Source organism: Echiichthys vipera (assembly GCF_963691815.1).
Source record: "Echiichthys vipera genome assembly, chromosome: 12".
NCBI classification, from domain to species: domain Eukaryota; kingdom Metazoa; phylum Chordata; class Actinopteri; order Perciformes; family Trachinidae; genus Echiichthys; species Echiichthys vipera.
The window spans coordinates 10,215,531-10,227,000 of NC_139837.1; the positions used below are offsets into that span (position 1 = coordinate 10,215,531).

Here is an 11,470-nt window from a genome sequence, read left to right on the forward strand (position 1 = left end):
TTATATATTAGGCTATATGAAAAACTCTAAATAATTAAAACAAAGAGACATGTTTGTTTAAAGGATGCATTGTAGGTATTCATATCAACCCTGGGTGAAAATATTGCTCTTCAAGAGAAATCTTTTTTTTATTCATTAAAGTTTTATTTTGTTTTTTAATTGTATTCAATCCTAAAGACAGATGAATAGAAGCCTAATGACTTAGTATCTCTTAAATAATGACTAAGTATCTCAAAATAATGACTTAGTATCTCTTAAATAATGACTAAGTATCTCAAAATAATGACTTAGTATCTCTAAAATAATGACTCAGTATCTTTAAAATAATGAATTTGTACATAAAAAACAATTACTTAATATCTCCAAAATGACTTTGTTTCTCAAGAAACAATGACTCAATATCTAAAAATGAATGATTTAGTATCTCAAAATAATGATAAACCTTCTCAAAATAATACTTACTCATTATTTCCAGATACTATCATGTTATTTTAAGATACTATTTCATGATTTTGAGATACTATCATGTTATTTTAAGATACTATTTCATTATTTCGAGATACTATCATGTTATTTTAAGATGCTATTTCATTATTTTGAGATACTATTTCATTATTTTGAGATACTATTTCATTATTTTGAGATACTATCATGTTATTTTAAGATGCTATTTCATTATTTTGAGATACTATTTCATTATTTTGAGATACTATCATGTTATTTTAAGATGCTATTTCATTATTTTGAGATACTATTTCATTATTTTGAGATACTATTTCATTATTTTGAGATACTATCATGTTATTTTAAGATGCTATTTCATTATTTTGAGATACTATTTCATTATTTTGAGATACTATTTCATGATTTTGAGATACAATCATGTTATTTTAAGATGCTATTTCATTATTTTGAGATACTATCATGTTATTTTAAAATAGTTTTATCATTATTTTGAGAAAGTTCCTCCTCATTGTGTCATTTTACTAGTAGACACTATTATATCTAGTGTGAAGTTCTGTATATTATATTAATCATTATTTTGGATAACTGATTAATCTGATTGTTTTATTTTGAGACACAAAGCTATTTTAATATCCAGAAAATATCTCGGTATGATTTACAGGCTCTTTATGTTTATAATCAGCCTTTTATCAGAGTCCATAGCAGTGACCTGCTCCACTCACCCAGAAGAAGAAACCCCCTCTCCATCTGAGAGAAAGAAGAGGAAGCAGAAAAGTAGAAGTGGTTACGTCAGCCCTACGTCATCTTTTATTTATGTCTCTGGACCAATAAGATCTGCTCAGCCGTCATGACGTAACGCTCTACTCCAGAATAGCGCGCGGCGGCGGAGCAGCAGTAGCAGCAACCGCCGCCACACGGAACCGCTTAGCCTTTTCTCTCCGCCTCATCTCGCCAATGTTTTCTTTATTTATGTGAGAATTGTTTGGTTGAAAATAAGCCTGATAGTGGGGGCTTCGCGGCGGGATGTCGGTGCTGAAGGAGAACCAGTGTTACGGACTCTCCAGCGGGAAACTGAACCGCGACGGTAACATCTCTGTTTTTCATGTCAAACTCACTGACAGCGCGGCAAGAGCCATTGGCTCCTTTCAAAACGCCAAGGTAGGCTGTTTTAAAACACATTACCCTCGAATAACCACCTAAAACGTTCATTAAATGTCTACAGGGTTGAACCGCTTCGTCAAAGGGATCCTGACTTTAAAACCAAGGGGGGAGAAAAGGGAGGAAGGCGGGTTTGTGGTTCGCATTTCAGCCTAACTTCTTCTTCTTCTTCCCCGCCTGTTGTCTCATACAAGCCTCATTTTAAGCTATGAAATGGGAATACATGTTGCATAATACAATGCGGAAACGCTTCCCTGTGCGGTGATGCTTGTAACAAGCCGCTGGCCAAGTCGTTGCAAGCTTGTTGGCAAGTGTTGTGAATGTTATTAGTCTAGAGAGAGAGAGAGAGAAGAAAGGGAGCAGGCTGAGGGGAGTAGGCTTGTAGTTGTAGGAGGGTACTTTTTGGACTGCATCTGGTGGATGGAGCACATTTTTTTGTAAACATGAATGGAGTTGAAGCCAGCTTTATATCTACAATGGAGACAAATTGACAGATTCTACATTCTGAAACCTGTCACCCAGTTAATCACAAATGAATCAGACACTGCAGGAAGTCTGTGGCAGAGCAGAGTCATGTACACTTCCTCTATTCTGTAATTCCTTGTAACACAGATAGGAAACTCCTCAGTAATGAAAATGACCAATTTTCTGCTGAAAACTGAAAACCGCACCGCTCCTGTCATACCTCTAGTTTTGGTGCAATACTGTTACGATGAGACGGACAGAAAGGAGGGGAAAACACCTAAAGCACAGTCTTGACGTGCACACAACACTGTTGCTGTGTGCATATATCTAGTTTCTTTATTTAGCTTTAAGTGTGGCTATTCTTAACCCACTTGGGCTGATCACAGACATAAAAAAATAACACCTCTACATGTGGCCAGGCCAAACTGAGTATTGGCAGCCTCCACGCTCTCTGCACTCATCAACAGGTGGACTCACAAATCCTCTTCATGAAAAGGTCAATTTGATTTTAGTCGTCGCGTACTTTCCGTCCGTGCTGCAAAAGTGTCACTCTGGGGCTGTCATTTCTTCCATTTCCTGCAGACTAATTCACCCCTGTGAACAGTTGACAGGCTGTTATTTCACCCTGTTCACCATATTCTCATGTGACATGCTGCTGTATTTGAGCAGCAGGGCGCGATGACCTCAGCCACTTCCAATAAAATGTGCTTTATTTAATGAGCACATGATGCGCAAGTGTCAGGATAAACCAGAGGTACTTGCATCCCAGGGGGTATATTGTGGAGTACGCACTTAATTTGTAAAAATTTAAATTATGATTTGGGTTTAAAAACCTATATCAAGGTACCTATGTTTAAATAAGCACTCAAGTAGGCTGAGAAATTGGTGTGAGGCCGATCTTAAGTATTTAACATTATTAGGGGAGCTCAATCTTAATTTAGGGGATTGGGTTTGTGAGCAATCACAGTAGATGTTTTTTTGCCAGTGTATTTTTTTTAAAAGAGCACTCCTTCAATTTAGCATCTGCAATTTTCACTACTTTGAAAAAGAACAATTGATGCATAAGAAGCAGAGACATGGCTGGGTGTTATGGGGAAAAAAAACCTCTACCGATAAAGGTAATTTAATATTTCATATGGGAAGACAATACATTATCGTCTTTTTATGTTCCACGTGTTCTTTTTCACCCTTGGAAAAACTTGGTTCCTATATTACCCACAATGCAACTCGACCACAGACCGCTTGGTCAGAGATTCGTGTGTGTTATTCTAGTAGCGGCTCATGTAGCCACGAGCCACAAGCCTTCAGCAGAGATGAGGAGCGAGCTACTGAGAGAGCTAGCTTCTTTCCAATTCCACGCTACCAATTTCTTTTCATTTTCAAACTTGGAACCTTCAGCCCCAACTGATGCTGATTGAAATCTGACTTTATCAGATTTTGTGCCGCTGCCCTCTATTCAGTTGCGGAGTGGTGTACTCCAACACGTCATTTGACTTTAATGTGTAAAATTGGAGATTATGTTCAGATCCGTTCAGTCAACTTGCCAATCCATGGCCTTACATAAAAATTATTCCAATAAGTCCTACGCAGTGAGGTATACAGGTCAAAGCTTTGTGCAGTGGTCAGACTGGTATTGGATTGGTACTCAGCTGCAAACACAAATCAATTAGTTGTCAACAACTAAATGAATCACCAACTATTTTGATAATCAATGAATCAGTTTGAGTGATTTTCAGGGGGAAAACATTTCCTAATTGTGAATATTTTCTAGTTTTTTTTCTCCTTTATAACAATAAGCTGAATATCTTTGAGTTGTGGAGAAAAAGGCATCTGAGGAAGTCATCTCAGGCTTTTGGAAACACTGGATGACATTTCTCACTGTTTTCTGACGTTTTATAGACCAAACAACTGATCGATTTAATTGAGAACATATTCAACAGATTAATTGACATTGAAAATAATAATTTGTTTCAGCCCAGTACTCTGTATCAACTCGTAACCTAGGTTGAGGTGTCAAAATCAGAATAGGCGGAGATAAAGTGGACTGCATTGCATTGGTACAAAAGGCTGGGAACTACTGTTATATCGTACACTATGCACAGACATAAAGAACAACAGCCCACAGTCAGAAGAGTAAACAGGTTGAGTAATAGCAGTAATGAAACCCCATAAAGGAAGATGTAGCGCTTGTACAAGCAGCACAGACCTCAAAACATCCTTTGTGTTTTATGTTTTAACAAACGTCTTTGCTGTTGTGTCAGATCTGTGTGTACGTGTGTGTACGTGTGTGTACGTGTGTGTGTGTGTGTGTGTGTGTGTCAGACTCTCAAGTCAAATGATTTGTCTTTTTCTTCAGGGTTGGTCTTCCCGTCCCACCATATGTTTTAATGGCAACAAAGGGGTGAGAGGAACTGCTCGAACTGTTGACATGCACTAATTCATTTTTTTTTTCCAAGCAGATTTGAAATTCGTTAAAATCTAATTGTTCCTCTCGTCTGTATCTCTCCCCTTCATGTCACAGAGAATCGCCATCCCTTGCTCAGAAAATAGAGATGATTTGAGGATATTTACCTTTGGCGTAACTAACATCGCCAATGATAATCCGCATGGAAGCTTTGACTGCATCCAACAGCTCGGCACTGGGTAAAACATAACAAATAATTATATAAAACACAGAAGTAGTTTTTGAATAAACTGTAAGTTAAGGAACAATTTAAAAGTAACCTGCTCATGAGCGCTGTCAGCGCAATTGGTTTACTTACAATTTGTATGTATAATGTAATGTATATCCTACTGCTGTGTAATGTCCCTGCCATACTCATTAAATGCCAGAAAACGCAGTGTGTCGTGAATGTCCAGGTATAGGAAATAGCCTGGAAGTGTAGCACCCAAACAAGTTATCATTTGACATCGATAGACGCGTAGAAGGAGTCCTGAAAGCTCTGTCTGATCGCTGTCTTCACTCGCTGTTGTCCCTCCTCCCAGTGCTGCCGAGGAACTGTCATGTCTCGGGGTGATTCAGAAAAAGATGACAGTCAACGCCACAGATGACTCGTACGACAAGGCTCGTCAGAGCATGGCCCAAGCTGAGGAGGAGACACGCCGCCACGGGGCCATTGTCATCAAACACGGGGGGCGCTTTCAGGGTAGGGAACACAGAAGACACTCACTCTCGTGTTCAATCTGGAGTGTGCTTTGTTATACAACAGATAACTCCAGCTAAAGAATAAGACTGGCCTGAAGACAAAGTTGTACTGTGCTGATAAAATAAAAACCACCGTCAGCCATATTGCATCGGTTGCCATAGCAACATGTGTGGTAACCAGTGACATGGTAACAGACAGTCTTGTTTTCTTGCAGCTTTTTTTGTCTTTTTTTTCCTATAACACTTTCTATACAGTAAACACACATGCAAACACAGCATTGTTTTTATATTATTGTATATAATGATGATAATTTCAAAGAATACCCCAAAAAAGAAGTCCCAAAAACCATGGACTGTATTCTGCACAGCATGCTCACCAAAATATACATACACATGATAAAAACCAGTGATTTAGCTTCTTTTTTTTCACATATCTTCTAACCACTAAGCCACTTCCTTCTAAACATATATTATAACCACCGTCATCTTCTTTCAGTGAACGCATACATACAGCAGATACACAGGCACACACACGCACGAACAGGCATGCACACGAATTTCGATGATTTTGTCAGTTTAGAGGAAGCCTATACAAAAAAAACACTTCCTCACTCACTACAGGCTAGTGAAACTATGTGGTTTTTTCCTCAATGAGACGGCAGTTTTTGCCTTCTGAGACTTGTGTGAATGCTTGTAACGCGGATGTGGGTTTCTGAAGAGGTGAAAGGAGGTCTTTTATCCACAATTCTGCCGCATAACAAATATGGTGATCCACCATAGTCCTCTTTCTGTGGTGTCTGATCTTGCCGGATTTAGCCTGAGAAAGCACTCTTTTTAAGCCGGGGTTTCACACATTTCTAACTGGATCTTCAACTTAGTCACAATAGATTCATATGGAAAGTGCTGCTTTGATGTGAAATTTCCTTGCTCCCTGGCAGGCAAGAAGGTAACAGTACGAGCCCCCGCTGCCTCCCTGGCCAGCCTGACCAAGCCTCGACACTCGCCCCAGTCTCTCCTCAGCGACGCTAAGAAGCGCGTCCAAGTTGGCGCCCCAAAGCCGAAGAAGGGCGCCAGCGCTTCAAACGGGAAGAGCGTGGGTGATGTGCAGGAGAGGCCGCTCAGGGAGAGAGTATCGCATCTGCTGGCTCTGAGGCCATACAAGAGGCCTGAGCTCATCTTGAGGCTGCAGAAAGACGGACTGACAGCAGGAGACAGAGACGTGTTGGACTCTGTGCTGACGGAGGTAATTTATTCTAATGTCTAATTCAAAAGAAGAAGAAAGAAACAGATCAATAAAATAAAATTAAACACAGAGCGCTCAAGATATGTCTTTTCTCAGCTGCTTTATTTCTGTCTGTGTCTACGTTTGTGTACAGGTTGGCCAGCTCAACAGAGACAACACATTTGTTCTAAAGGGCGGTCTGTATAAGGAGCTGCACAAGGACTGGCCAGGCTACACCTCAGGAGACCAGCAGCTTCTGAAACGAATCCTTGTCAGGTAACACAAGATACTGACATACTTGCCACCAAGAAGAAAATAATATGTAGTTTATATATTTTTTCTTTTTCTTTTTAAACCAAACTGTTGCAGAAAATATGGCATCCTAGGAAACTACATTCAGGAAGTAACTCTAATACTACTTCAGGTGTTTACCTACAGCATCTCAGGACCTGTGAAGATTACACTATATATGAAAGTGTAGATTTTGTACATTTATTTAATTACCACCCTCCTCTTGTTTAGGAGATTGTTTCAGCCACAACAGAACCTGCTCACTGTCCCAGAGGCCCAGGTCAGTCCACTGCGAGACACACCCAACTCCTCCCCAGCGCACCGACCAAAACCTTCCCTGCCGGAGGAATACACTGACCCTTTGGCGAGTAAGAAGCCCAGGATATCCCACTTGTCGAGCAAAACTGCCAGTGACAAGTCAAAAGCGAGGCCGTCTAAACAAACTGCTCAGAAGGACGCGACAGGGAATGACGGGCAGAGGAACTCGATCGATGCTCGAAAGCTTTTTGACTCTTTGTCAGCAGTCTGTCAGCAGGAGGCAGAAGTGGCCAAAAGGCTAGAACCAACTCCCTGTCCTCAGGGGGAACCCGAAGTCCCAGCAGACACGCCTCAGCCCGACTCTAACCGCCCTCCATCCCCTCTGATAGTGCCCGATCTGAACAGACACACGATCAAACGGAAAAAGAGCAAACACAAACACAGAGATCAGGTGAGAAATAAAAAAAAAAACACTTTTTATTTAGTTGTTTTTTTTAGTTTGTTAGTTTCATGTGATGCATTGGTAAACGGGATTTGTTTTTGTTTGTTAAGGATAAGGAAAGGTGGAGGGACAGGAAAGAAAGGAGAAAAGATCACAGTTCAGAGGATTCAAACATAAAAGTCTCTCTGGACTGCATAGGTGAGTGCTGCCCGCTGTTGACTCGTCACTTCAGGTGTCAATCTTTCAGTATTTTCAAATTGTTTGACATCATTTCTTTTTTCTTCTTTTTTTCAGAGCCAAGTGAAATTTTGTTTGACTCCAGCGGGCTCCAAGCAGACAATGACACATCAGACTATGTATCGTAAGTAAACCTGTTTTTGGTTCTTCGACACAAAATGCATTCAAGTCTGTTTCAAAACGTGTCATGTTTTTCTGTAACACAGTGATGAAATACAGTATTTTCAGATTAAAGATTAAAGGTCCGGTTTATTTTGCAGTAAGAATCTTCTGCAGGTTGTTAACACGGTACTCTGTGGGTTGGTTCTTTTACTGATCTGTGTCCCTTCATGTTGTCGGCACAGGAAGTACGCAGTGATTTGCAATCACGACCAGCGACAGAGCTACAAGCAGGACTTTAACACGGAGTACAGCGAGTACAGAGACTTACATGCTCGTATTGATGGCGTCACGCGGCAGTTCATGGAGCTGGACACGCAACTCAAACAGCTGCACCATGAATCCCATAAATACAAGGTAAAAATAAACATGAAGAAATCCAGCACTTAACACCCCTTCATGTTAGTCTTCATTTCCTTAAAAAGTGATAAATCCACTCATTTTGGTCATGAGTTCCGTTGTTACACCAGAAGTAGCACAAAAAGTCATATGTTTGAAAAAATATCCTACTGAATCGACGTGATGGCACTGAAATTTCAGCATGTGGTCAATGTGAAAAGAAAAAAATAAGTTTTTGCGTTAAACATTTTCTTTTAAACAAAGACAAAACATTTACGTACATTCACGGTTTGTTCTTGAGCTCTAACAAATGTGTTGAATGCATTTCCTTGAGAGTTAAAGTGATTTGAAATATTCCTTTGGATGATTTAAGTTTTGCTTTTTTTCTTTTGTTTTCCATCACATCATAGACTGTATACAAACGCATCTCCACTTCCTCCCCCTGTACAAAAGGGAAGCCAAAATATCCCGGATACGGGCGCCGCCATGTTGTAGTTTTGCACCCAGAGTCTCCGAGTAGTGAGGCGGTGGAGTCACGTCATCAAAGTCCCGTCCATACACTCGCCAAACCAATCGCGAGTCAATAAAAGCTGTCAATCACGACATTTTACCCCATTTTTATAGCATCATATAACTTATTCGAGCCAAATGTATCAGAAAAATGAACACCTAAACAAACATCAGCGTAATAAGATCTACCTACATTGACAGAGACCATCTTTGGGAAACATTTATTTGAGGTGTACTTGGAGTTTTTAGTTTGGCCCACCTTCCATCCGCTAACGGGGTGATCAAGATGCTTTAAGTTTACTTTTGGGGAGCTTTCAAGCCGTCCATCTTTAAATAGATCTTTATATAACATGCATCACATTAATATTATTAGGAATGTTAGATTGGGCACATTGTCTTTGTTTTACAACATTTAGCAAATGTGTCTATATGTGTTAATTCATTATTCTTCTCTCTTGCAGACGCTTCGTAATCAAATTCTGCAAGAGTATCGAAACATTAAAAAGGTAACGCTTTCTACAGACCTGTCAATATTTATCTCAAGATTAAATTGCATGGGGCAAATCCACTCCTCTTTTTTTTTCTTGCTAAATAACATTTTGTTTTTCCCTTCAGTCCAACCCCAACTACAACCAGGACAAGGCTCGCTGTGAACATCTGCACAACAAACTTGCCCACATCAAGAAGCTCATATCAGAGTACGACCGACGACAGCTCTGACTGTGAGACCCGTGGACTTGGAGAGTACAATAACCACCCTGAGGCAGGGGTGCTTCACGCTGCTGAGTTGAATGCCACAGAGATGGAAATCTATGATTTGTCATGGCTAAATGTAGTCTCACAAGACCTGCTGGAAATATCACAGAGGTTGGGGGTCATTTGTGAAGAGCAGTCATGGTACGCCGGGAAAAGCAGACCTCTAATATGAGATAACTTCTTATAAGAAGGGGAATCTTTGAACAGGAGAATACTTTGCACATCTATTTTATGTTAAATGTGTGAAGTATTTCTCTGTTCTAAATCTCTGAAAAGAAATGGTTTGACCAATGGGCTGCTACTACAGTGACGTGATACTGCCACGTAAACAAGGAGTAACAATAGTTTTACAAAGGCTCTTGGAGCTAAAACTAAGCCCTGCAAACGGACATATACGTGGAGGTGAGGTGCTAAGATTAAAAACATCTGTAGATTCCCATCCCCCATGACACATTTCAGTTTTGTTTGTGAAATTTGGGTATCTGCTTATGTGTTCTGTTCGCCATGTCAGCATTAACGTTTAAGCCGGGAGCGTTAGGTAACTGCATGCTGCACATACTGTACCCAGACAACTCCTATTAAAGACAGCTGGGGCGCAGATGTGCACATCCTGAGAAGACCTCTGTTCCTTGGGTTCGGTGAACTGAGACTCTATCAGTGTTGTTGTGTCGGTTCTCCTCACTTCAGACCTTTCTGCTCAGTAATGACTCCTGAAAGTATTGCCAGTGCCTGAAAAGGTTTTTTTTCTTATTCTGGACTGGATTCAAAGTATTGCACTGGTGTTATCATTCACTGGGGGTTTCCTGAATTGCAGAAGACTGTTAGGTTAAACACAATGTGAACTTTTAGTTGTATTCAGGGAATTTACAGTTTGAGCTGCAGTAAAAGTGTAACTGATGACTGGTTTTAATGATCAGAACGGGGGTTGTTCCGGGGTCATTGTTACTGTAAGCTGAGACTGAAGCATCGAGAAATGAAAAGATTGTGTTGCATGCTGTGTACGGTACAGAATGCATGAAGAATAAATCAAAAGTTTTGTCAAGAGTTTCAAATAAATTCATTTGTATTCATTTCGTATGAAGTTTTCCTTATTCATCTAAATCTCATTTGTGCAGTTATTAATACTAAGTAAATGGGTATACATGAATTGTCCTGGAATGAATATTAACCTTGATCTATTCCAGTCAGGCACCTTTTTTTATTATTACGCCAGACTTTAATTTATTTGATATAAATGCCTTTTTGATTTTTAAGTTGTAGCTCTTATTTACTCACTGCTGGTGAGCTGAGCTTCACTGGCCAAAGATGTTTGAGCACACAAGGAATTTGGCTCCGGGATCTCTGGACAGTGCCAAGGACAAAATTAAACATGTACAAGCTGTTTCACCAGGTGTACGTGTCTTAATCCCATCAGTTCTTGGTCAGTAATTCGCTGGGTTGTCTGTTAGAAGTCTCAGCATTTATCGATACCTGTTACAGGTAAAGAACTGGTCAGTAATGCCTGGAGTATTCAACAGGAATTGTTAAATGCCCTTACGAGTATCCTCATTCGGACAAACAGCTTCCGTTTTGAGGCTCAACATGTGAAATCCCTTACCTCGAGAACTCTACCTGGATCCTGACTGGGATCCTTTTAAACTCAAATGGAAACGATTTTTGAATTGGGATCAATTTTATAGTCGTGAATGATCTGGTGCTCCTTGTTTTATGGTGGGAAAGATTGTAGTTTGTGTCTTGCATTGTTTTGTCTGTATTTTCTGACTCTTGTGTTTTTAACGAACTTACAGTACGTATTGTTGTCTTTGTGTTTTGTACTCTCCCTTATGTGTTTGTTGTTGAGTTTTTAAAGGTCCATCTAGAGACAGGTTTGGGGAATGAGCTTGTGCTATTAAATGCTGTCATGTTGCTACATATATGTCCCAATGCAAATAAACATTACATAATTAAAAAGGTTTAAAACAGGCAGATGCTTTAATTATTTAATAATAAATCTTGGTGGTAGGATTATTCGGCTTTTTTATAG

At 39.9% G+C, this 11,470-nt stretch overlaps 1 protein-coding gene across 1 annotated transcript; it reads left to right on the plus strand.

The window, feature by feature from the left end:
- Positions 1-1,356: 1,356 nt before the first annotated feature.
- LOC310954582 (RNA polymerase II elongation factor ELL-like) lies at positions 1,357-10,482 on the plus strand. Its single transcript, XM_083924144.1, has 12 exons — positions 1,357-1,623; positions 4,445-4,489; positions 4,610-4,731; positions 5,074-5,234; positions 6,172-6,476; positions 6,610-6,731; positions 6,978-7,455; positions 7,557-7,644; positions 7,741-7,807; positions 8,028-8,199; positions 9,153-9,197; positions 9,307-10,482. Exons 1-12 carry the CDS (start codon positions 1,489-1,491, stop codon positions 9,409-9,411), a joined length of 1,845 nt encoding a protein of 614 aa, XP_083780270.1. The 5' UTR covers positions 1,357-1,488; the 3' UTR covers positions 9,412-10,482.
- Positions 10,483-11,470: the final 988 nt, after the last annotated feature.

What these genes read in the sequence shown, in the direction of transcription:
- LOC310954582 (XM_083924144.1), top strand. Translation starts at nt 1,489, where the DNA reads ATGTCGGTGCTGAAGGAGAACCAGTGTTACGGACTCTCCAGCGGGAAA. An exon ending in AACACAAACACAGAGATCAG is followed by an intron (nt 7,456 to 7,556) that starts GTGAGAAATAAA and finishes TTGTTTGTTAAG; the next exon opens with GATAAGGAAAGGTGGAGGGA. An exon ending in AGTCTCTCTGGACTGCATAG is followed by an intron (nt 7,645 to 7,740) that starts GTGAGTGCTGCC and finishes TCTTTTTTTCAG; the next exon opens with AGCCAAGTGAAATTTTGTTT.